The sequence below is a fragment of the Lissotriton vulgaris genome, chromosome 12, assembly GCF_964263255.1.
Source record: "Lissotriton vulgaris chromosome 12, aLisVul1.2, whole genome shotgun sequence".
Lineage (NCBI taxonomy): Eukaryota > Metazoa > Chordata > Amphibia > Caudata > Salamandridae > Lissotriton > Lissotriton vulgaris.
Genome location: NC_141700.1, coordinates 235,943,292 through 235,970,638, shown reverse-complemented (window position 1 = coordinate 235,970,638; position 27,347 = coordinate 235,943,292). Strand labels below are relative to the sequence as shown.

Here is a 27,347-nt window from a genome sequence, read left to right as displayed (position 1 = left end):
GTTGGTTTTCCTCCTTAGTGGAGTGAGGTGGCGCAAACAATGCAGAAAGGTGATAGTCTGCCCAAATGGAGTGACCGCTTTCGGTAGAAGGAACATTTTACTTACTCTGTAAGCATCTGTTTGTGGAATATAGTGCTGTAGATTCACAGACTGTGAATACTCTTCGATCAAGTGTTGGGGTCGAAAGTGTGCAAGTTATTTTTCTTAGAAGAAATCTTTTTGAGTCATGATGTATTGTGGCTCCACCTACTGCTGGTAATGCACATGTGGATCAACTCCATTGTTAGATCGGTTTTTTTTTTTGCACAAAGGTTGAGGATGTAGATGAAGCCTGAAAAAATAGAACAATGAACATGCAAAGGAAAGATTAAGGATGGAAATAGGAGAAAAAAAGGCTGCAATACCTACAGGCAACAGGAAGGAGGGTCAGCGCATGTGAATCTACAATACTACATGCCAAAAACAGATGCGTACAGGGTAACATTTTCTGTTCATGGCAAGCATAGCTGCAGATACATATGCTGTGCATAGACTGTAAAGCGTCCTCCCAGAAGCGGTTCCTAACCCGAGGATGTTGCAGAAGATAGGAAAAGTGGGCAAAGGACAGTCTGACCAACAATAGCTTGCTGGTGAGCTAAAACATCCACACAGTATTGTTCTGTAAATGAGTGGAGGGTAGACCAGGTAGCTGCCTTACAGATGTAAACTATAGGAATACTGCCCAGGAAAGCATAGAAGCTCTTTTTTGCAGTTACGAGTGGGGTCAGGAAGGGACAGGCAGTGGTCATGTGGCTTTATTATAACAGTGTTGCGGGGCAAGTGGGGTGAGAGGAACTGAGACAGAGGCTTTGCTCGTGCTTTTGAGGGAAGGCTTTATTTTCCCCAAAACTCTTCTCTTTCTGCTAGTAAGTCTCTCTAGCGAACGCCGCCGGGTCTGTGTGGGGGTTTCTTGATGAATCCAGTCTGTGGGACACTGCAAACAGGATGCCACGATCCGGAGCTCCCTTCGGTCTGTGATACCAAAAGGAAAAGAAACAAACAAACCAAGGTATTCGGACAACCGTCCTCTTCTTATAACGCTCAGGGCCGGGAGTGAAGGAAACCGAGTGCTCAAGTGCCCCAGGACTTCGGTTCAAGTGATCGGTTCAAGTGCTCGTGCTCGTGAAGAGGGAAGGAATATTTACACTATTTACAACTATGTACAAGCTTTGTACATATATGACATGTGGGACGTTTAAGGAGGTGCAGGAGGGTTGCACCGTCCCACCCAGCCCGCTACCTTAACCCGTACCTGTTGGAGCCACGCTCCTCCCTTGGGAACGTGGCGGGGCGACGCTTGGAAACGTTGGCCTCCTGGCTTGCCGTGGACACTCTCCGTGCTCAGGTCTTGGCACCTCTCGTCCGTCTCGTCTCCTTCCTCCGGGTTAGCTCTTCTCCTTCTCCCACGCTCGCCTTCCACCTCCTGGGAAACGCCGTCCGTCGTCTTCCTGGTTCCGCCTTCTTTTTCTGGATCCTGCGTGCCGTCGTCATCAAGAAGGGGAGGAGTCCCGTCTGGTTGGAATCCCCAGTTAAAGGAGCTGGGTTCTATTTTTTCTTCCTGCCTCCATAGGGGGCGATCGTCTGCAAACCATTCCTTATAGGCAAAAGGTTGGGGTGTCTGTTGAAAGGGGACAGAGGTTGGTGAGAGAGGAACGACGGACCACCATTCCCTTATTTCGTCTTGTCCCATTGGTGTCCGACCCGCTCCATCACAAACAGGTATGTATGCGTCTGACCAGCCAGCGTGCTATACCTGCCTTAGAGAGATCACACCCTCTGCGTGGATTGGCGAAAGAGACACAAAAGGTTGTTGTGTCTTATGGAAGGATTTGTCCTGTCAATTAAATACATAAGCACTCTTGACTTCCAAGGTGTGAAGAGCTTGTTCTGCTGATCATGCATGTGGGAAGAACACAGAGTCCTATGGTCTGATTGAGGTGGAAGCTAGACTCCATCTTAGGTAAGAATTTGGGGTATGTCCTGAGGACTACTCTATTGTGGTGTACTTGGAAAAAAGGTTCTCCCAGGGTAAGTGCCTGTATCTCACTAACATGCTTTGGAGAAATGATGGCTACCAGAAATGCACCCTTCCAGGAAAAAAAGTCTAAGTGTAGTGGTTCAAAAGGAGGACCTATTAGTCTAGTGAGAACAATGTTGAGGTTCCACACAGGAGCAGGTGGCACCAGTGATAGAATAATCCATTTGAGCCCTCCATGAAGGCTTTGGTAACAGGCACCCTGAAAAGTGAATTGTATTCTCTGCATTGGAGATAAGCAGTGACAGCAGCCAAGAGGGGTCTGACCGAAGTGTAAGCCAAGCCTAACATCTGCAAGGAAGCAGGTAACACTGTCTTGAACTGGTGTTTTGGGAGAGATTAATGCACAAACGATTTCTCCTAAGGTGCACAGCAGGCTCTGGTTGTGGGTCTGCGTGTTTCTTTAAGAATGGTCATGGAATCTGCAGGTAGACCGGGGTACCCGAATTCTATGACTTCAGGAACCAAATTGCAAGACTGAGCTGTTTGGGATGCCTACGAGTGCTTGATTTTGAGAGAGAAGATCCGGCTGGTTGCGTAGCTTCTCGTAAGGCACTACAGAGAGGTTGAGAAGAATAGTGAACCAGAGCTGTCTGGTCCATGTCAGGGCTACTAAAATTAGAGCGAGGGATGTTTGCTAAAGCTTCTGATCCATGAATGGAAGAAGTGGGAGAGGCGGGAAAGAGTAGGCAAATATCCCTGCCCAGTATATCCATAGCATGTTGCCCATGACTGAGAATGTGGTAGCCTGGAGGTAAAGATTGGGCTTTTTGGGTGGTGGCGAACAGGTCTATGTAAGGAAACCCACTCAACTGTAAAAATACGGGAGTAAGACTTGGGGGTGAAGTTCCCACTCGTGAACTTGTTGATGCATGCTGCTGAGCAGGACTGCAAAGTCATTGTCCAGCCGGAGTATGTACTGTATGAGAAGATGGACTTAGTCATGTATCGCCCACCAACAAATGCCCTGAGCTAGAGAAGACAACTACAGGGAGTGTGTGCCACCCTGGTTGTGTAAGTAAAACATGACAATTGTGTTGTCCATCCTAACTAGAACTGCCCTGTGCTGAATAAGAGGAAGGAACACTTTGAGGGCTAGCTGGATTGCTAACAACTCCAGGTGGTTGATGTGAGATCCTGCCGATCTTGTGTTCACACACTTTGTACGGTCAGTTCTTGTAAGTGAGTGCCCCAACTGGTGAGTGAGGCGTCCATGGTGATGGTACTGGTATAGAAAGGGCGATCCCTTGAATACATTGCTGGCATTCAAACACTGCAGAGAGTGATGAGTGTGGCCCTAGTCAACACTGGATCCTACCATTGACCCTTTGCTTGTGATCATTGTGCTGCTAGGCCCTCCTGCAACAGACGCATGTGTAATCTGGCATGTGGGACTACAGCTGTGCAAGAGGCCATCGTCCCCAAGAGGCATGACATTTCTGACCATTACCTGGAGATCTGGCTTAAAAAGAGGAGGCAGTATTTGGAATGTCTGAACCCTTGCTGGGCTGGGTTATGCTTTCCCTACTCAAGAGTCGAGTATGGTCCAAGGAAGGGCTGGACTTGCAGGACTTGCAGGTGGGATTTGGTTGCATTGATGGTAAAGCCGTGGTTGTGCAACAGATGTATGGGGGCTTGGGTGTGCACTAGGCATTGCTGCTGCACAGCACTCTGGATCAGCAAATCGCCCAGGTAAGAAAAGACGTGGACGTAGCTCTTTCTGAGATGAGAGGCAAGGCACTTTGTAAACACCCCGGGAGCTGTGGCTATTTCAAAAGGTCAGCACTTTGTGGTAAGTGGTCAGCATTTTCATTCCAAAGTTTAGGAACCTTTGATGCCCAAGGTGGATGGGTATGTGCAAACAGACGTCCTTCAGATTGAGGGCAGTCATAACGCTGCCTTGCTGTAGTAGAGAAAAGACATCCTGGGGCCGTATTATGAATGCAGTGCACTCTCCCTGTTTGTGGTATGGCGCACCTTTCAAAAGGTACGCCGGACGCAAAAAGGGACAGTGCGCTGCTTTACAAAGAATGTGCTGCCCCCATGGCAGCAGCGAACTTGCGCTGTCCGGGTGGCAGCGCATTCAAGTGAAAGACGGAGCAGCTGTTTAAAAGCTGCTCCATGTTTCACAGTGCAGGCGGCAACCTGTCTGCACTTTCAAGAGGGTAGAGAGATTTCCTTGCAGGCGGGTGCAGTGAGTGACTGCACCCGCCTGCAGGTGGACCCCCTTTCTCCCCTCCAGAGGGCTGCCTTTAGGAGGAGCACTGAATGTGTGCCACTTTTTTGTTTGCTTGCGTCCATAGAACGGCACTGGAGCAGAGGCAAAGTGATTTCCTCATTTGCATGGGGCCATGCCCCCATACAAATGAGGGGATGCAGTATTATGATAGCGCTGGCACAACATGTGCACCAGCGCTATCAGTATAACAGAAGGGGATGCACAAGCGTTTGTGGCCCCCCTCTGTAATACCAATGTACCCAGAGGGCAAAACGCGGGCGCACACACCATTACGCCCCAAGGTGCAATGTATAATACGGCCTCTGGGGTGCCACAGTATGTGCATGTTGCGGTGGCACAGTGTTGGTGCGGCACAAGTTCCATGGCCCCTTTGCCGAGTAGTGCGTGCATCTCCTCTTGGAGCAGACACTGATGTTCTGGCGACGGTCTGTCACCAATGTTTGATGGTGTTTGTGTGAGCTCTAGACTGTACCCCTGAGCTTCCCCTCTTTGATGGTTGGGTGCTGGGGGAAGCGGGTAAGGCTTAGGTAGTCAATGCTCGACAGATGCAGCCTCTTCGGGGGCTGCACTTTTTCCCTTGCACTGGCCAGTTCTGCCCTTGTAACCTCCCCTGTTGTAGAGAGGCTGTTTGTTGATGCTGCTGTCTGGGGAAGGATGTGGATGTTTAGGGGGTGATGGTTCCTCCATTCCATGATATTGTAGGCAGCAAAAGGAGCAGCGGACAGGAGGTGTTTTTTAGGGCACCCATGGCCTTAGCGGTCTTGGTGACCTCCTTAATTTTCTCCAACATCTCATCAACTTGCATTCTGAAGAGTTGTTCGCCATCAAAAGCCAAGTTGATGAGCTGTTGTTGCCCCTCCGATGGAGATTACCCCTTATCATGGCATCGATGCTTCTTGGGCATCGGCTCAAGGGCGGGTTTAAGGCCTCTTCAAAAATAGCCTTGGTGAGGGATGCCTGAAGGTCATCGGGGATAGCCTGTAAAACTGTGCCTCTGCATCTCAAAGAGTAGGAGAGTAGTAGTCTAAAAGGCAGTTAGCATTCACTGACCTCAGGGCAAGGCTCGTAGAAATGTATTTCTCTATTATATCTAAACATTTAGATCCCTGACTAGGTCGAATGGAGGAAAAAACACTGGAATTTACTTTGCATGTGTATGCCTGTATCATCAGACACGCTGTTGTCGTGTGTTGAGTGAGAAAGGTGGGGTTCGTGATGATGACGAATGGAGACCTGCCGATTAACGGGCAGACCAGAACATGGTCTTTGCCAAGTGCACAAAGGGTGCCCATAAGGGCCTCATTATATGGTACAAATGGCTCTATCAGAGGCTGACGTGGTTGAAGTACCTCAGTTAACACATTAATCTTTCGTTGGGGAGCTGTAGGTCTAGACCTTCTGCCACCCTTCGCATAACTGTGAATGAGGCGCTTTCTGTAGCTGAGCCAGGTAGAGACACAAAGGCAGTATCTGGAGAAATATACAGGCAACTTTCATCTTGAAGTTCTTTATACCAGTTCTCCTCATCAAACTGTGTAACATAGTCGTCCCCTCAACATAGTTGTCATTGTCGAAGTCAGTGCTAAAAAGATTGTTTAAAGTTTGGGCTCGCTCACATGGTAATGACAAGGTATCCATATCTGAAGGATTGCTTTGTTAATGACAAGGTATCCAAATCTGAAGGATTGCTTTGTGGTAGTGCGCCAGTCACAGCCAGGCGCAACCGGGGTTGAGATGGATTCTGCACAGAGTTGGATACCACAATGAGCTGTACATTCTCCTCTGGTGAAGGCAGCGAAGGGAACTAGCACAGGGTGTGGTGCCTGGTCCAAAGTCAGCATTGGAGTTTGTGCTGGAACAGATATGCAATGAACAGATATGCAATGAAGGGGCACAGACTGGAGAGTGGGCGGACCCGCTGTCAGAAGTCCAACTGGAGGCCCTTGCGGATCGTTGAGCCCTGAATGTGCACCAGAGAGATATGGTAAAGCACCAAAAATAAGCAACATGGCCTCTCTGCTTGCTGCAATGTTGCTGGCAGACCTGGGAATCCAGGGTGTGCCTGGATCAGAATCTGAATGGACTCTGCTGGAGATCGGGTGCCAGACTGGAAGACACATTGACGTACTTGCATCCCCTTTGGAGTCTGACAGAGTAGCGGTAGCGGTGCAGTTCCCGCCTCGACTCCTTATTCTTTTTCTTTTTTTTGGACTTATCTAAAGGCTCCGACCGCAAGGAACCTCTGCACTGGGAAAACACTTTCAAAGTGGGAATGAGACCGAGACCTTCCTTTTGACTTTGACCAGCCATAGCATGGAGCCTTCTTGTGTTTGGTGAAAAAGTTTTGACTCACAGTCCCATATAGCCTTTGGGTTCATCTGGTCACAGTTGTCAGACTCTGGAGTCATGTTCTCATACCAGGCAACATACGCAGACTTGGTGAGTGTCTGTCAAAGACATCTGTTTGAGGCAGTCCCTTCACGGTTTAAACCCTGTGTTCTTAGGGGGTGACATTTTCTCTTTCACACTGGTCCGTTCTGGAGAAAATGAGTGAGCTGAAAGACCAGAGAGTAGCTCCGGATCCACATCTGAAAGCAAATAAAGAAAGGAATGGACATCAGCGTGCATGGGGGGTGGTTATATGCAGCTCCACTCAACAAGTCTGGAGCAGAACTACATCTGCGCTGAGCCGCAAGACGCCACATATGGGGCACAGGATTATTGCTGGAAAGTTTCCGGACCCAGACTGATGCCTCTGGAATATTAACCAGGCGAGGGCCCTGCAAAGAGAAGTATCCATCAGAAACCAGTTTACCTGGAAAAAAGGTGGTAGGGCGAGGCTGGACAGAAAGGGTCTGAAGTTCTCTCACCCAGCATTTGGAAATTCTGCCAACCTCCTTCATGGAATTGAAGATAAATGGGAAGGCGCACTGAGAGTACTGAAGGACTCCAATTGGTAAAATGCACCAAGACATCCCAGGAATATGGCTATCTGGAGCAACTTTAGGTTGATACAGCAAAAAATTTTATAGGACGTACTAGCACAAAATGTGGCTATTTAAGTTGGATCTAAGTTTAAGTGGGTATTCCCTCAAAAGTAACTAGAGAAGGGAACGTTCCTGTCTGCTCTATGGAGTTGAAGGGTGAGACTCAGATTTGGGCAGAAATACAGAACCTATTTGAGGTCCTGGGGATAAAGATAGCCTTGATATCACAATTCTCCACACAGGGGATTCAGAGGAACAAACAATAGTGAGACCCGAATCTACTGTAAAACCCAAGATGTTATCACAATGATATGACACATCCCACACTCTACCCAACAAGGTCCCGCAATTTAAGACCTTGTCAGTACCTGAGGGGTGATGAAGAGTGGAAAGTAGAAGGGGCTGGAAGGTTAAACCCTTGAGCCACCACCAATAAACACCATAGATGATATTAGGAAATACCTCCCTTAACAGGAACCTTGCCTGGCTTGCTTTAAGCAGTAGAAGCAAATAGGGGGCAGAAGGCTTTGGGGAACCACAGCAGCTATTTCATTTGAATGCCGTTGAACCTGTCCAGTCAATTCCAGCAGCTAGTGAAAGCATGAAATCCCATTGAGTGCCATATCCTGAATCTAAAGAAAAAGGTTGTTGGCCACTGGAAGAGCCTACAGACATCATTGCAGAAAAGTTGGCTAGAGACTTAGCCACGATGCCCCACTTGATTGAATACATTTTTCAAGGACGGTGAAGGAAAGGTCAACAAACAGGAAAAGTAGAATCTTTTCTTAGGCAACAAAGGTAGATATTAAGATATACCTGGCAGCACGCACCCTGCCCAATGATTATAAGCTTAGTAGGAGTGTCCTCATATCACAGAACCAAACAAAAGAGAGGCCACTCTCCACACCTTCTTTAACTACAGAATGAAACACAGTTGCTGTTCTAAGGAATTCTAGAAGCAAAGTCCATCAACGGGTACCATGTTTTGTTGTATGACCTAGCAAAATAGTATCAAAATTATCCAGGCAGGGTGCATGGTGGGCATGTTTACATGACACCATGAAAGTCTGAGCAGATGGACACAGGGTGGGGTTCTAGCCTATGCATCATATCAGGCTGTCTGTCACTATCAGGTTGGAGTGAAGCTTATGCCAAATCTGTCTGACAAAATTAACACCTTCAAATAGAAAATGGAAAATAGCAGACTTGGGAATCTCTTTTTCTTCAGGAATGGAAGTACTTCCAATTAATCCAAACCATCCTACAATACAGGTGTCCATGACCAAAATGCAGCCTATACGATATCATTATTCTCTTTCTCTTTGGGATGCATGTCATGGCTCCTAACCTACAGGGTAATACTGGGCAGAGCAATGTCTAAGGGCACCAGATAAGTATCTTCCCAAAAAACTGACATGAATATTTTGATGGGGTAAAGAGTTTGAAAGTTGTCGCTTGAAATTAGGAGCAATCACCTTTAACTAGTATTTGTTTTTAGGTGTACCCCCATTTTTGTTTTTGAAAAATTGATTCGACCACAAGTTATTTAACTTTAAAAAGAGGCCGCACTATCACTGTACTGTAAACGGACCAGTGATATAAAAGGTAAATGCTGCATGTAGGCTGGGGTGCACATATGTACCACCTACCAAAGTATAAGGTTATGCATGCCTTCAGCCCAAGCATGGAACCCTGGCTGAATTACGTGAGCAGACTATTATGTTGCAAGTATCTGTGGATTGGGTTAAGAATTATCACCAATCACTAGGGAGTATGTATTACCATTCCCTTAGAATGTAATGGGAACTGATGAAGAAACATAGCATGTTCTTCCTGGTTCTGCCTGTTGGAAGGGCTTAGGCATGACCTACAGTCTACTTCTATACAGGAACTAGAACTGCTAGTAAGGGTTTTAAGGCTCAGACATTTGGCAGTCTGTAGCCTCAGGGACGGAAAAATGCAGGGAAGGACACTCTTGTGAAAGAACATGCTGACCAGTTAGAAAAAGCTGTGGCAACGCCAATAGCTCTCACCTTAAATATGCCTGTTGATTATTTTGTTTGCATAAGTTATTGTTTTTATGTAATGTTAGTGGCTGCAAATGTGAATTGTAGTTATTTTAATTTGAATGGAAAAAATGTATGACAGAATGAGTGGGTAAGTAAATGTATGTACCAGGTGGAGGCATTATGTAAAGCGGAGGTTGTGAGTGAGGGAGGCGCGACGAACAGGCGTGGGTGAAAACAAGCACCCGAGAGAGAAAAAGTCATCGTGAAGTGCAGAAGGGGAGGCACACTGGATATATTTGTAAAGTTAAATGTTTAAAAGTAGCTGAAAAGCATTCTGTGGGCATGAAGCGCATCAGTGCATACATTTATAAACAATCTGTAGAACATGTTGCAGAGGTGCAACATTGTATGGAGCAGGAAACCTGCGAATTGACACAGGACACATATGGGGGAAAAAGCTATGGAGGGAGCAGCAGGCATTGGGAGTAGGAGGTCGGAAGAAATATACTTCAATCCGCGGATGGGCGCTGATTAAGTTGCGACTTTGCACTGGTTCTCTTTCTCTAGGTACTATGCAATGTAAGAGTGCTGTTCTTAATATAGGACAAGGAGCTCGGGACAAATGAGGACAGGATGACAGGAAAGAATCTTGTGGCCATGGAATATTTCCTTTCCAGCCCCTGACACACAACACATTACTGAAGCGGCAGCCTGTGGCCCCTGCAAAGGGAGCGGGGGTCTCAAGAGCCAGAGGTGTAACAAAAGCCCCCGCAGTGAGGGGGAGGCGAGGTCCGGAAGTGGGTGAACTGCATGTACTTTTGCAGGGGGCCCCCGCAACTTTCTGTTACGCGCATCTGTGAGAAGCAGGCTCTTGGCACATTCAGTACTCAGAGGCTTCTCCGGGAGGAGTCAGCTTAGTTGTGCATTATAGCATTAACCAGAACAAAGAAAGGGCATCATTTGGAATATGATTACAAATAAGTGCCTAACACTACGTTCTGAGATCTCTGAAAAGTATTTCTAAAGAAAATGTAAAAATCCATTCCGGTCGGGGAAGTGGGAGAGCGCTGCTCTGTTAGCGAGCGTGGGAATGGAAGAGCTTGTAAGGGAAATTAAACACTGTGTCATTTAAAAACGCCGTGGTCAAAACAGCGGAAGTGAACCATTTCTATTCTCACACGTGCCATAGTTTTAAGCATTTAACACAGTCAGGAATTAGCAACCATTCTAATAACAAAAAAAGTGTTAGGAGAGAGGTGTCCACAAAGCTATGCGAGAAGAGAGTGCTCGGATGCTGTAACTAAAGCCTACCGAGCAACAACACGCGTAACAGGGGTATAACAATCGGAGGTTACAAAATGAGAGAAGGCGGGACTAACAAGCCTAGTAAGAAATCAGAAGCCAGCATTTATGAAGGACAATGACACAAGCCATTAGCAAATATGGGCGAGAGTGGGCAGGGCTTCTATTTCCAACTCCACTACAAGCAGAGCAGCATTTGCGTGCTGACTCTAGGCTCGGCCTAAAAACTGGGAACCTCTCATGGAAGTCTTGGATCTTTAAAAGTGGTCAGGAGAACGCTTTCCGGTACCTACAGAAAGTTAGGCCTTTCTCAGCTTTATACATCCGATGGGCTGTGACACAATGCTGAGGTTAACAAGGAAGACACCTCGTCAGTGGGCAAGATTTTCTGGTTCATTGGAGCCTTTCACTGAAAACCTAAAGGCATCAGCTGGACCTCCTGCTGTAGGTATACCACCCTGCAGAGCTACAAGGGTCAAGCCAAGGCTCTCACTCAAAGTGTGTATAAAACTAGCAAAATATTGTATTGCGCTGGCGGGATCAATACTCCGAATAATAATTTACTATCTCATATCTGCCTTCTAAACGTTCAACTGTTTTTAAGTTACACAATCCAGTCAAATTGACTTTCCACCTATCATAGAACTGGGTTCATTTATGACTCTACCTCCAGTTCTAGCTTATTTAGGGGCTTGCGGTTGACAAAGGGTTTAGACAAATGTTATTTTTATTAGAAAAATATTTTGTATGGTAGCTATTTCGGAAGCAGACGTTCTGAATCAATGTGTTTGCTGCCCCTGTTGCTGCCTCCTGTTATACACAGACCAGCCTTGTGAAAAGGCAGCAATGACTTGGCAAACAGTCATAGGCCATCTGGCCCCGGACACCCAATGGTGCAAATGTCAGAGGAAGACCTCCTTTTAGAGATTTTTTAAACATTTAGCCACAGACTAAGTGTTTACTGATAATGGAAACGATGCAGGTGTCAAACACTCACTTGTCGCAGGATCGGCGATACTAGCCTAAGTCAGAGTCTAGAGATGTATGTCCATGCTAGTACCAACAATGGTGGTCATTTTCCAAGAGCGTAGAACCTCCACTATTATACCTTCCTGAATACGTTCCAGCGTACTAACATCAATCAATCAATCTAACACTACAGGTATCACTGGGAAGTTTAGGTCACTAGATGCCATGGTAATTTTAGCAGCACCAGTAGCATGAGTCTAGGAGGATACCTCAGTGCTTATGGTTCTAGTTCCACAAGATTCCCTTTAAGAATCCTGGTACACAAAGGTTTATTGGGCAACCTAGAGTGAGCACCAGTGTTAGGCATTTAACATACTTGATGCGATCACCTAGTGTCATAGGGTTAGGATGTACCTCAGGGAATTAGTCTTTAGAACTGGAACTACTCCAGGAAAGGAGCTGTCCAAGGGCCAATTCTCTGACGACCATGACAAACTATATTGAAAATAGATCACCCAAATGGAGAAGGAAGAATGGGGCTCCGAGACATTATGTAATTGTGCTTATCTAAGAGATAACCCAATTCTATTCATTTAAGAGATTATCCTGCTCTTGCCACTTTGTAGCTCAAACAAGTAAAATGTAATATAATTGCAACACGATTGGTGCAACTATGCATCAGACACTGCAGAAGACGATTGGTCACCTATTAGCTATTACTTGAGTTATTCAGGTATTTAAAGAGGAGGTAATTTTCTCCATCTTGGGTACGCTACTGTAAATTGAAAGACTGTGGGTAGGGCAGCTTTTGTCCGCATCAGGAAAGAAAACTGCCTGAACTTGAATTAACTTTAATTAGTATGAAATTAAGTATTACATCATTATCCTGGAAAAAAATATTTTAGTAATCACACAAATTCTGGTTTTCGTCTCATTTACTGTTTTACAAGCTACAGTTATATCAGAAGGTGGCCAGACAAAAAGGACCCCAAACAGGTTGCACCCACTTTATGGTCTAAAATCACGAACCATAAATAACCTTCTCAGGAGACATGCACATAACATGAAATTTACTTTGTTGTGCTTCAGGGTTGCTTAAGGAAAGAGTTTCTTCAACTGCCCTGTACAAAAAACACAGCATAAACCCAAAAATGAAGGGAAATTGAAAAAGATAGCTCAGAGATGCTGAAAAACAGAGATATGCCTTTCTTAACAAGAAGTGTGTACTTGTAGGTTTATTTTCTACAGGTATGTATTTTTTATATAATCTATTTTACTGCGGAAGGTCGAAAGGAATGTTTTAATAAAATTGTGTTCCTGTATTTACATGCACAATAAAGAGATTAACTGCAGGTGCATATCAAATTAAATACAACATTTTCTGAATGCGTCTAATCGTCTTTCTTAAGAATAAGATGTACTTTAATGCATTGTGATTCCTTTTGTAGCGATGTTTTTAAAATGTCAATCTAGCTAGATAATGCCACAAAATTTGGGGCCTTTATGACACAGTGGCTGATGCAATAGAGGAAGTGCACCTAAACTCTCTGGGGCACCCACTGTAAGCAATAAAAAAAGAGACATATAAAAACAAACTTTACAGGTAAATGTATTATCTTTGAATCTGCTCAATTGATGTTTTAAACCAATAAAATATTTGGAACTCACAATTCATGGATATAATCATCCTTCACTGTTACAGAAAGGCAATATTCCTGTAGAAAACCACTGAGGCATGTTTTGAGCTTTCCAATGTCGTCTTCCACTTGGTAGTTACACACACCTAGTGAAGAAAAACAAGCATAAACCACCTGCAGAAAATGTCTTATTAACAATTACGAGGCAAAACCATTTGTTTGCTAATTTTAATAATATAGAATATAGAGTCTAGTCGAAGGTATTCCACCCTATTCCCTCCTTAGTGTTAGGTTAATTGTTGGCAGTGTTGTAAGCCAAAGTAAAGGTAGTGATTTCTTATTCTAGCATCAGTGATACCATCTGGTAGATGTTCCAATAAGTTGCACCCACTTTTAGAAAACTAACCACAAAATAAAATAGATTCTACCTACTATCAAATTCAGGTGCTAGATGGAAGACCATGGCAATAGATATGTTGAGGTCTTTGGTTAAAATCAGAAAGTCCTCAGTATTTGCAAAAATGTTCATCTCCAGTCTTAAGTTATAAATGGAAATTATTGTTTGACACATGTCAACAGTTTAATAGTGCCTAATTGCAACACAAACATATATGGCAGTGCAAATACATGTGGCCAAATAACACATCCTATTTAGAGCAAGTGAATTAATAAACACACATTCACATATTTGTTACTATAGTGGAAAAGGTCAAATTCAAGTTTAGTACCACAGTACTGCAAAACAACACTTTTTACGCCCCACAGATTGCAAGTAATAATTGAGAGACTGAAAAGCCTTGAGATGGCGTTGAGACTGTGTCGTTGCCAGCTTATTGGTAGAATTGTGATATATGATTATTTCAATGGTATTGTGGTGTAGTAGGCTGATGAAAGCTTGCTTTTCTGTAGATGGAGATCCAGTTTATTCTACAATTGTTTGTATGAGCTGACTGAGTTTTGTTTGAGAAGAGCATTATCTGCGCTTCCTCTGAAGCAGAGCTAAGCCAACCATGCACAAATTGTGATATTCTTATACTTTTTACATCCTATCAGTGTGATTTAATGTAAGGGTCTAGAAAGAGGTTGATTAGTGGTTAGTCATTGTAGTTGTATGGGGGTGGGTGGAGTTAGAGAGTCTGCGAAGGTACCCAGTACAGCTGTGGGGTAGCTTAATTGTACTTGGATCGTTTTGAATAAGTTCTTATTTCTTCCCAGAAGAAGTTGATGAATGTAAAATTGTACACAGTGTGTTGGATGTCACTTGTGTCTTGATCACAACGCCAACATTTATTAGAGTCTAGAAGACCTAGTTTGCCTGGGGTCCAAAATGCATTCCAGAATCTGGACTGAGCAAGAGAGCGTACATTTTGGCCATCAAAATGTACTACCAAATATTAACCGAGTTGGTCATGGGTATTTGGAAGAGTAGTTTTTTGTTTTGCCTTGAGTATTCAGAGATGGAATTATCTGCAGTCTTGAATAAGCTCCTTGAAAGTTCTACGTGTAGCATGCTGGTAATAATCAATGGGGCAATTATCATTGTAATAGTTTCTAGCCTTCCCTCACCAGTTTGTAAATGCTGGAGACCAAAGTGTCAATACTTATCCTTTTTGTCCGCTTTTTGTTTCATTACAAGTAGGGGACTTTGACAAGTTGTTACTAAACCATATATCTAAGTATTTTATAGCTTTACTTTGCCATTTGATTTGTGTAAAGCCTACAATGGGAGAGGAGCAGAGGTAATTCAAAGTAAATAATGTAGTCTGATCTTTGTTTAAAGAGGGGCCTGATACTGTATAGTAACTACAGATAATCTCTAGGATCATCTGGATAGCTTTTTAAGCCTCCTCTGTAAAGATCAGTACATCATCTGCATATGCTGCAACAACTAGGTTACCGGAAAATAAAATGATATCTTTGTAAACATCACAATTTTTCCATCTATTGGCCAATTAGAAGGTCGTTTTATTTGTGGTTTAGGAAAGTCGTTTGTGTAAATCATGGTTAATGATGTTGTGGTTCATAGAAAGGTCGTGGTTTTGGATTCGTTGTTCAGGTCAGTGGTTGTAAAGGCTTCGTTATTAAGGCGGTTTACCCTTAGTGAGACAAGCTGAGGCTCGATCGTAAAAGAAATAATGGGGGAAAAGAGGGAATCCCTACCTAGTACTTTGCGTATGAAAGAAAGGATCAGAGAGAGTACCATTAATCCTTATGCACACCTTCCTTTTTGCGCAGACAGTGAAGATCATTCGTATGAAGTTGTCACCTAGATTTAATGTGTTAAGAAAAGCCTGTAGGAAGGGCCTGGAAACTTTGAGAAGTCTTTACCGCATCTATGGCAACTGCTTCAGGTAAAGATTTCAGTATTTTAGGTTTTCAGAGCAAATGAAAAATAAGACCATATCCGATGCAAACCACGTTTTATTGAAATCTTGTTTGTGTTGGGGGTATCAGTGTATTTAATACTATATCTAATTTTGCTGCTAGTATTTTAGCATAGACGTTGCAGTTGAGATTTATAAGAGATCTAGGGTGGTCATTTTTGGTTTCTAAATGGCCTTTCCTTCTTTCAGACTGACTACTAATGTAGCTTTTGCAGTTGTATCTTCTATTTTACCCTGATTCTTCAAACGGAGTATAAAGGGCCCCAAGCAGTTCAATGATGCTATATAAAAAAATATTATAGAACTTACTGTTGAGGCCATCTAGCCCAATTGATTTATACAGTTGTAGTGACTGTATGACATTGATAAGTTCTGACTGTAAAACTGGCTTACAAAGCAGTTCCTTTCCCACAGTATTTAGTGTGGGAAGTCAAATCTTCTCTACATAATTATTACATGCTTCTAAGTCAATTACCTCAACTGAGTTAAGAATGTATTGTGCAATAGTGGAAATTCCATATGACCCATTTAGTTGAAGAATTGATTTTACCATCTGTATGGTTAATGGTTTGGATAGATGTTTTGTTTTTGCTGTATTTTAAGTAGTGTGCCTGCATTTTACCAGCTTTAATACTCTAGTCAACCATGTATGAGCTTTGTTAGCCAGGATTGTATTACACTCATGTAGGAAACTGGAATTTTGTAGCAGTTTGCCCCCTTTTTTACTATTAAATGCTTGTTTTCAACTCTCCAATGCACTTCAGCCTGCTAACCAGACTTCAGTGCCAGTGCTCTTTACCCTAAAACAAGTTAAAGTCTAATTGTAGGGGGGGCTTGGCCGAGACAGCGATGTGAGCAGACGCGTCTCGTGTGAGCTCCGTCGCCCCGCTGCTCCATTAAGCCTGTTTAAGCGAAGTTCCGGGGGGTTTCTACCCCTGGGGATCCCCTGAACACTGCCGCCCTGCTAGCGATCCCTTCCAGCGGCGAACTGCAACCGTTGAAGTCCACGCTATCAGCGATCGGAGCCCGGGGACCTCCGCGATCGGCCTCTGGCCGCCATCTTGCCACGGGGTTTGCCGGCGGGACGCCTGGACTGATTCCCACGGAGTGGGCCGGAGCGACGGTCTGGGAGAGACACCGGAGCCCCCCAAACCCCACCAGCGGCTGTGTCCCTCCAGCGGACCCTACCGGCTGCCTGCACAGCTACTCCGAGGCTGCTGGTGCCGGACTGCCTCCGGCGAGGGACGCAGCGACTGCCTGGACGCCACGACTACGGGAGGCCCCGGCTTTGGCGGGACCACCAGGCCTGACCCGGAGAGATCGCCGGAGGCCCCCCTCCCACGAGAGCGGACCACGGCTTCCGCACCCGTCGAGGGACCTACCTGGTGAGCGCAGCGCGCCGCCCCCCCTCCCCCTGTCTTTCCCTGGAGGGGCCCGGCGATAGGGGGGCCCAATCGCGGATCTGCCCGCCATCTTCTCTCCTCTGTGGGCTCTCTGCTGCGACGCACCTGGAGATAGTGGACTGGCTCCCTTGTGCACGCGACCCCTGCCTGCGCTCCTTGCTGCCCTGGGCACGTCGGCGGCGGGCTGGGGGGCTGATTGGAGATCGAGTGTGGGTGAGGCCCGGGCCTTGGAGGGCCCCAGCGCTGCAAGACTCTGCTCCTGGCCGTTAATCTCATACAGCCCTGCCGGGCCTGGTGGATCATTGCCTGGGCAGCCCTGTCTCAGGCTAGCGGGGACCCTGGGGGCCTCCGCCATCTTCTGCCTAGCAGCCTGACGCCCCTGACCGTAGGCCACCTATTGCTGGGTCGGTGGCGCGCTTGAGGGGACCCTCTTGGTCACACTCTCCGGTCACGGCTGTGGGACCACGCGGGCTCCGTACTGGGAACGGCCCTGACTCAGGCGGAATCGGGAGGTTGAGCCTCGTCACAAGCCTTCGGAGGCTCTCTGCCTGTGGGCCCTGGACCCTGCTCATCGTGGGACATCCGCCGGCGGCGGCCCTCTGCCGCCCCCCCTGCCTGCGCACTACCCCGCCTCCCCGGCTGGGCCATCTCGCCTGCACAAGCGACCCCCCAGCACCCTGGACCCCTGCTGCTCGGGCGCGCCTAGCCTACCGCCAACGAGCCGGCCCTGCCCTGCCTCGGGCTTGTGGAGGTCGTCCCTCGCCCCGCCATCTTCTGATTTCCGGTCTTGGGCCCCTGATCGTGGGACCTGGGCTGCTTGGCCACCGGGGCACTGGTGCGACCTCCCTCGAACTCTCCTTCATCACGGTCCGGAGGCTTCACGCAGCAGCCTGCCCTACCTCCCACTATCCCTGGACACTCTGAGTGGACCATGACCCGGGGCAAAGGGACCAAGCCGGACCCCCCCCCAGCGACGACCAGAGGTACATCAGTGGCTTCCATGTGGGGTAAGGCGGGTTCGTCGCCATCTTCCGGGGGCCCCCCACCATCAGGGGGGAATGCTCCGCCGCCGGCCGACTCCCCTCCTGTGACTCAGGCCTTCATGTCCTCCTTCATGGCAGATCTAAAGTCCGAAATTCGGTCCCTCAGGACGGAGGTCCACACATGCGTCAAAGAACTGCGCAAGGAGGTCACCGACCTCGGCGACCGGGTTGATGGCCTGGAGAAGACGGTCGATTCCCGCACCGAAGACCTGGAGCAGATCTGGCAGAGAGTGGCGACCCTTGAAGAGCAACATATCCAGCTCCAGATCAAGCAGGAGGACCTGGAAAACAGGGGGCGCCGCAACAACCTCCGCATACGGGGTGTGCCACTCGGAGAAGAGGGGACTGATACCATGGCCTATGTGGCCCTACTCCTGCACGCGGTGTGGGGCGAGGAGGACGCCCCCCCACCGCGTCTTGATCGCGCACATCGAGTCTTTGGAGCGGGGGGTAAAGCCGGCCTCCTGCCCGACATTGTCACCAGACTTCATTACTTCACGGAGAAGGAGGCCATACTTAAGGCGGCTAGGGACACCCCGGACCTGCGGTACAAAGGCCACAAGATCCAGATCTTCCAGGACCTGGCCCCCACCACGCTCCACAGGAGGAAGGTCTTCCGCCCGATCACGGAGAGACTCCGGACCCTCAACATTTCCTATCAATGGGGTCACCCTTTTGCCCTCATCTTCAAGTGGGAGGGCAAGCGAAGGGCCCTCCGGTCCTACCGGGAAGCGGCGCAATTGCTTGATATGCCGGAGTCCCCGGATCACAGCCCAGCCCGCTTTCACCACCCAGAGAACGCTCCTCCGCGCCTAGACTGGTCCACTGTGCGTAAACGTCGCCGGTCCCCCCTGTGGACGCCCTCTCTGCCTCGCAGACCAAGCAGGACATTATCGCTCACATTCGCTCCCTCGAGGGTGACCGCGAGGAGCAGGCCTCCCAGCTTCTCGCCTCTGGCACTGAGGGTGGGGACCGTCCTTCAACACCAGAAGACCACTGATCATGGCCACTGAGACCCATGCTGCCTTGAGCCTACACGTGCCCCCTGGGCACCCGGACTTGTCCTACAGCGCCACGGCGGCCTGTCCCTACTGTTCTTGGGAGGGGACCCCCCCTTCTCTCTAGCGGGCCGCCCCGTGGCTTTCCCCCCCCTGTGGGGGTCAGGAAAATCAGACGATGGACTTCGCCTCTCTTGGGTCCTGCACCACACCACTGAGCTTCAGTGCCCTCTCGGCGCCAGGTCTGAACATGCGGGCCCCATGGCTCGACTCACCCCCGGACTACCTTGCGGCAGCGGGGTGGACGAGCTGCGAGACGACTGGATTCCATTTCATCTACCCAGATCTCCGCTCCCTCCCTTTGTCCCGTAGGAAGTGACATTCCGGAGTTCATCCAAACCCTCGGGTAGAGGATGTCCGGTACCTGGGACAATGTACACTGGCCCTGTTGGCCTGTTTTGGTTATACTTCTTCTTTGCGCCTTTTCTCTTCTTTCTCTCTCTTCTCTTCCTACTTTTCTCTCGCTCTGCTCTCTCTTACTATTCTCTCGCCGGGCTTGCGGAGGGGTGGCATGGTGGGTCCTACGGGGTGAAGCTGCCGCTGCCCTGTCTGCGGGGGGATTTGCTACGCTGGGTCTTGCGCGGCTCCACTCCCCCTTAGTGCTATGACAGCGAACATCCCTACACCCTTGAAGGTTCTCTCCCTCAATGTCAAAGGGCTCAACTCCCCCAACAAGCGGAATCAGATATGGCGCTACCTCCTACACCACTCCCCTGACATTATCCTCCTCCAGGAGACGCACCTTCTCAAGGGAGACACCAAACGCATGGCGCACCCTAGATACCCCACACAGTTCTGGGCATCCTCTGACACCAAGACAGCGGGGGTGGCAATCCTCTGCAGGGCTGGCATTAGACGGGGACCCGCGAAACCCTTCAAGAGCGCTGACGGGCGTTTCCTCCGAGCCACGGTGCAGGTGGGTTGTGTACAGCTCACCCTAGGATGTGTATATGCGCCCAACCAGTCGCAGGACAAATACCTCCAGACACTTCTGCGGGATCAGTTCCCATCGGGCGACCCTAACGTGATCCTGGGCGGAGACTTCAATCTTGTCTGGGACCCCGAGCTGGATCGTGCGGGGGCCTCCTTCAATGGCGCGGGAGCAATGTCCTCTACCCTTAGAACGCAGCTTACAGACCTGGGACTCGTGGATGTGTGGCGCTACCACAACCCGGGGACCCGGGACTACTCCTCCTATTCACACTCCTATCGGACATACTCCTGAATCGACTATCTCTTCACCTCCCTTGAATTGGCCCGAGACTCCTTAGCTGCCGCTATATCCGACATTTCCCTATCGGACCACGCCCACGTGGAACTTTTGCTACAGGACCCCCAGGCCCATGCCACTCGTGAACGCAGATGGGTGCTCCCGCCGAGAGTCCTTCGGGACCCGGAGGACGTCGCCAGCATCCGTGACGCCATAGACTCGTATTTCGCTGTTAATGACACCCCTGACTTGCCCTTTCATACGGTCTGGGATGCCTTCAAGGCCACCATTCGGGGCCACATCACCTCCCTGGCGGTGGCGCGGAGGAAGGAGGCGTTCAAGATGGAAACCGACCTGGCTAGCGAGATCAAACAAGCGTAGGCCCGGGACCGGGACTCCCCTTCACGGGCGTCAAAGAGAACTCTCGCCAACCTCAGGGGGCAACTCCGCACTCTGCGCACCAACAAGGCGGAACACTCCCTGCTGGCGCTCAAACAACGCTACTATGAGGGCGGGGACAAAGTTGGCCGCCTGCTGGCCGGCAGGCTGCGGGCAAGCAGGCCGCATTTGTCGCTTACTACTCTTCTCTATATGCTGAGGAGCCTACCTCTGCGGAGGCACGGGAGGCCGTTCTTGCGGATTTCGAGGGGTCTCCACTGTCCCCGGCGTGTGCAGCTACACTAGAGGGCCCCCTGCAGGAGGAGGAAGTAACGGAAGCTGTCAAAGACCTTCCCACTGGGAAAACCCCGGGACCGGACGGCCTGCCGTTGGCCTTCTATCGCCTGTTCCTGACCCAGCTCCGCCCGCACCTGCTGCGGCTATACGGTTCCTTCTCTGACACCACTGGCCCGTCCCCTGATATGGGCCTGGCGGAAATTGCCCTGATCCCCAAGCCTGGGAAGGACCCCGACCTGTGTGCCTCCTATCGCCCCATCGCCCTCCTGAACACTGATCTTAAGATTTACACTAAGATCCTGGCCAAACGGCTGGACCCGTACATGCCGAGATTAGTAAACCCGGACCAGGTGGGATTTATACGGGATCGTCAGGGGGCCGACAATGTTCGCAGGCTGGCACACTTAGTGGGGAAGGTGCAGCATTGGGATATCCCGGCCTGCCTCCTCTCACTAGACGCAGAAAAGGCCTTCGACCGGGTCGACTGGACCTTCTTGCGGGCGGTCCTCCGGAAACTAGGTCTTGGCCCTAACATGATCTCCAGGTGCATGGCCCCTTACCTCGGGCCACAGGCCAGAATTCGGGTCAACGGCCAACTGACATCGCCGCTCTCGATTCACAGGGGCACGAGGCAGGGATGCCCGCTTTCACCGCTCCTGTTCGCCCTAGCGGTGGAGCCGCTGGCGGAGCTGATTAGGCGCACTCCTGACATTCATGGAATCCCCCACGGGGGGCGCACCAACAAGGTAGCGCTGTTCGCGGACGATCTGATTCTTACTCTTACGCGCCCTCGGGACTCTCTCCCAGCGGTGCATAAAGCCCTCTCACTGTTTGAGCAAGCGTCCGGCCTTAAGATTAATCACACCAAATCTTGGGCACTTAACCTCACCATCCCCGAGGAGGAGGTCTCTTTCCTGAAGGGGGTCACGCCCTACCGTTGGGCGGAAGATCACATTAAATACCTGGGTCTGGACCTCACGCCCCACCTTGACTCGTGGTCCTCGAGGAACTGGGCTTCTTGCCGCAAGGAAGTCCTGGCGGACCTGCGGAAATGGAAGCCCTTGATGATTTCCTGGCTGGGGCGGCTCAATGCGGTCAAGATGTCGGTCCTCCCCCGTATTCTATATGTTTTCCAGTGCCTACCCACCCCGATCCCGCTCCACTGCATCTGGAATCTCCAACGCGACCTCACGTCCTTCATATGGGGTGGCAAGCGACCCCGGTTTTCGCAGAAAGTCCTCATGGAACCGAGAGACAGGGGTGGCCTCGCCTGCCCAAATCTCCTCCACTACTACTGGGCGGCGCATCTTCGGTTCGTGATAGAATGGGGTGCACGCGAAAGCGACAAGCACTGGTTCCACATGGACCGAGTGGTCACGGGGCGCACCATATGGGACCTGCCTTGGCTACCGCGTGTGGCGCGCTCCCGAAGTGCATACATGGCGGTCCCCACGAGGACGGTTCTTGACGTGTGGGACAGAGTGGCAGTGTCCAAGGGTCTAACCACGTTCCCCTCTCCACACACCCCCATTGCAGGTAACCCGCACTTTCCCCCTGCTGCCCGGACCCGAGCTTTTGAGAGCTGGACACAAGGGGACTGCAGGGTTGCAGGAGACCTCTTTCTTGGAGGGTCACCTAAATCATGGCTAGACTGCAGGGAAGAATTTAGCCTTCCTTTAACCGCCAGCTTACAGTATGCGCAACTGCGCCACTGGACTTCGGGAGACGACATGTATCGGGCTGCTACCAGGGCATACACTCCATTCGAGAAGTTGGCACGCTCCCTCGGGGGACTGAAACGGCTCATCTCCCAGATCTACAACATCCTGCAACACCCCACCACTCCGCCCGCACATCCCTACCAGAGGCAGTGGCAGTCGGCAACTGGCGCCGATATCACACCTTCTCAATGGGCTCGGCTGTGGACTGACATCCCTAAAACCTATCGCAGCATCCCGCAGAGGGAAAACGCATACAAGATGCTAACGCAATGGTACTACACCCCCCTGAGACTCAGCAAAATGTTCCCCACTTCCTCGCCGCTGTGCTGGAGGTGTGGCACTGCGACTGGCGACTTCGTACACATCTGGTGGTCGTGCCCTACCCTAGCTGTCTTCTGGAAGGAGGTCCTTAGTCACATTAAGAAGGTGTTGGGTTTTCCCCTCCCTGAAGAGGTTTGCACGCTCCTGCTGGGCATTCGACCCCCCACACTTAGGGCCCTCACGCGCAGCGACTGGATCCTCACCCTTCACATGTTAGGCGCTGCCAAGCAACTCATTGCTCTGTACTGGAAGCGGGCTGAGGCACCGCCGATAGCCTCCTGGTTTGTGCGCCTCTGGCAGGTCCTGACTATGGAGCTGCTCACGGCGCGGATACAATCGAGGGGGGTGCGCTTCAAGGCAGTGTGGGAACCTCTTGTGCGCCATCTGTGCTCCATCAGCTATGCCCGCCACATGCCTCCCAGGCTTCGCGCTCTGCAGTTATTTGAGGACGCCCTCATCCCTGCTGACCCGAGCAGACTAGGCTCTTAGTCGCTTCCCCCAGTGCAGGTTTGCGTCTCCTATCCCTGACCGGCAACTACAGTCTCTCCCCCCAGACCCCTCTCCATCTCGCTACTGCTCACTCCTCTTCCGACTTTTTCTTCTTTCCTACTTGCCACTCTGGCTTCCGCCCCTCTTTGGGGCAGTTTGGACCCCGTTGGGCCTTTTGAAAATGTGACACCACTGCTTTCCCTCCCATACGCGCCTCGCCCGCACAACGATACATCGCCAGCATATGGCCACCTCTTGCTATCATTACCCCTAAGCCACGCGGCCGGCCCCCTCCGGGGGTTGTAGGCAGGGCGCTGTGTTAATGCTTCAACCTCCCCTGGTTAAATATGTCTACTGGCTCTTTTCTGCGCAGCCGGCCCCGACACAGGGTTGTAGGCTTATCGCTGTGTTCACAATAAAAACAGATTTGAACAAAAGTCTAATTGTAACCCAACTGACAAGGACTTTGGCACCCCTATAAATCCCTAGTAAAAGGTACCCCTGATACCTAGGGCATGGGCACTAAAGAAAGTCCCTAAGCAGGTCTCATGCCACCCTAAGGAGCCCACATACAAATTGCATGCAGCCTGCCATTGCAGACTGCATGTCATGGTGCACAGTAGGAGTCAAAACATGACAAGACACACTCACTATGTGCCATTCCAAAGTCACTGCATGTAATATATGGAGCCCTAAGGCAGGGTGCATTATATTACATGTGAGGGTGTATATGCATGAGCAGCTATGCACATGTGCTGTCTAGTTCAATTACTAGATGATACAAGTGAACAGGGAAGTCATCGTAAGTACATGTACTAGACACTGGTTACCCAGCTACATGATGGCTTCATTGAAAATACTAGTGTTTGTTATCAAACACCTTGTCTGAATAAATCTGTAATGTTGCCAGTACTAGATTTATTAATACATACACCCAGAGGGCACCTTAGAGTTGCCTCCTGCAAATCCTACCTCTATCAACTATACTGGCTGTCTGGCCTCGTCCAGCCTGCCACCACAGACAAGTTTCTGATCCCCTGCAGGTGAAAGTCCATGCTCTTTGAGGCCAGAAACAATGACTGCTCTGGAGGAAGGCATTCACACCTCCTCCAGCAGGATGGCAGTGACGTACCATATCAAAGCCAGGGGCTTCAAAGCCTCTCACGCCTTCGATATGTGACCCTGGCTTCCCCCAGACCTGGGAGACGCCACACTCTGCACGGAGGCCCATTTGGCATCAGGACAGGCGGGACATTAGCTATGCAGTGGGTGTGTTGCACCACCAGGCTAGACACCGAGCTGGGCTACCTGATGTGCTCCATGAAAGAAGGATTCTTACTTTAAGTGGAATTAGGAATGCCTACTCCCCACAGGAAGTGGTCATATGGGGTTGTAGTAACCCCAAGTGTAAATAGCCCATTGGCTACTACCCTTCACTCCCCTTAATGCCCCCAAATTGTCTATTTAAGTGGCCCCCTGACACCAGGAACCCATATTCGCCCTACTAAAGAAGAAGAATGACCAAGAAGAGCCAGTAGAACACAAGAACTGAGGACTAGCTGTGGACTTAGCACCTGCCTGCTCCTGTATCGACAATTGCAAAGGCCTAACTTGTCATACAGCTGTGCATCTTCCAAAAACCTTGGAGTGCTGCCAGCACTTTGCCAACCAGCCAGCCTCTCTCCCGTGAAGTGGAAGAGCCACTTACCTGTAGCCTGAAGGCACTGCCCACACAGTCCGGTTTACCAATCTGCTGAACACCGGGTCCACTGATGCAGCAGGAGCCCAGGAGGTGGTCACCGAGTGTCCAGGAGGTAATACCCGTTGATACATGCCGTCTTCGAGATGCTGATCCACCCCGGATGCTCCCTGCAACAATACCCTGGGTACCGGAGCCTGTTGCAGGCATATAGGCTTGTTTGTGTTCGGTCCAAACACCACCGCCGCGAAAACCGGACTGTACGTCGAGGGACTCCAACAGAGGCCAGCTCCACGGCAGAAGTCGTCCTGCTGTGTTTCTTCTCCCTCTTCTGCAGGTGCACCAAGAACTGTGAGAGCCTCAAACTCACTGACCTGTCAGACAAAATACCTAAGCACTCAAGCCCTCTAGCCAGAGCCCATTGGAATCAACGGTGTCTCTGGGGTCCTGAGACCCTCAAGAGCCAAGTTCCCTTTGGCTTCTGCCAGACTGGTCCTTCAGTCCCCACTTGCAGCCTCTCTTTGCAGGTACTGTTCCTCATGGACTTCAACGTGTAGCACTTGAGGCTACCACTGCGAAAAGCATCTCTGCAATGAGACACCCCAGGGCAGCTAAACTTGAACTCTTGGTGCATTCTTGGACCTTTGCCCTGCTTACCTTAAGTCCTGAAGAACAGTCCTGTAAGTCGTTGACAAATGACCCTATGCAGTGTATGTTTCTCCCATAGGATAACATTACTGCATTCGAGGCTCATGCTTCAAATCTGACAGCTGTATTTTCTATTTTTTTTTAACATTGCTAACTAGAAAAGTACTTTCTTGATCTAGAAAATCTTGGATTCTAAATTAATATGAAAATCTGTGTTCTTTTTTCGTAAATTGGTGTTGGATTGCCTTATTGAGAGTGTTTCTCATTCATTGACTCTGTGCGGCAAATGCCCAACACTTCCCTCGGATAAGCCAAAGGCTGCTCGACCACACTACACAAATACAGCACCTGGTGATTGTTAAAGGAAGCACCTGTACTCTAGTAAGTGATACCTGAACTTTCTAAATGGTGCACCTCATTTTGGTACACTATATAGAGAGACAGCTTCCTACAACTCATATTTGAGCTTTCTGAGGTCTGGGAGGATGCCCACACCCTTGTGTATAGAAACTTGTGTTCTAAAGAGCTGATCTTTGTCTCAAGCATACGATTGTCTTTCTAATATTTTACAGCCATTATATTGATCATGGTCTCTCTAATTGTCGTCCCACAGAAGTGTGGGGGGTGGGTGAGTATTTTCCTTTTGTTATCCTCAATTAAATTTACTGTGGCTTTATCTATTTCGATTTTGCTATCCTCGTTTCTAGTAACAGATTGTTTACTCTCCATCCTTTATATTCATGCATGGTCAGATATAGAGATCGCTTTTATTTTTTGGGTGTGAGCAGGTGCTTAATGCAAATCTGTTAAAGACAGTTCATCTCAAGAGAATGTGTTTCAAATGTTGATGACAATTGAAGGAAAGAGTTTCTTGTTAACCTAACCCCAAAACCTCTTTCATCACTGAAGTGGGTCAGGCAGCTTTCCCAAGGAGATCTGAAGAAACTGGTCTTGAAACATTAATTTGCAGGCAATAAAGAAAACTGGCACACAAATATCATCAATGCAATTGTCATCGACATTTGAAACATCATGGAGAATAAATCGAACATGCAGATAAAAGTGAATGCCTTACAAAAGACATAAAAACAACAACCAGCTTATAAGCAGAGCCTCTGGTCTAGCATAGTAAGACTTTAATGCAAAAAGTAACTTAATAGTAAAGACACTGACTGGCCTAGTATAGCACAGTAGGCTAATGGCCTTTAAACTGAATAACAATCAAGTAACAATCCAGCCTGACAATTTCTATAGTGAGGATAGAAAGCCTGATCAAAGGTGTACCGAAAATTCAGTGAGTAAGCAAAAGTTAATGTGGCATGCTATTATTTCAGGACAGCAAAAGGACTGGTATGTTAGCAAATACTGATTAACTCCTAAGGATTAGGTCCCATATCGGACTGCGAGAGATATGCAATTTACTTTTAAAGCTCGACCGGTTCATTAAAAAGCTTGGATCAACCATCATGGATCGCTTTG

At 48.9% G+C, this 27,347-nt stretch overlaps 1 protein-coding gene across 1 annotated transcript in view; it reads right to left on the bottom strand.

Annotated features, from left to right (window-relative positions):
- The window catches only part of NAE1 (NEDD8 activating enzyme E1 subunit 1), a 170,385-nt gene that overhangs the window by 10,694 nt on the left and 132,344 nt on the right, over window positions 1–27,347 (bottom strand). The window contains exon 18 of the mRNA XM_086947732.1: window positions 13,249–13,363. Coding sequence (XP_086803858.1) covers window positions 13,249–13,363 — 115 coding nt within the window. The remainder of the gene's footprint in view (window positions 1–13,248; window positions 13,364–27,347) is intronic.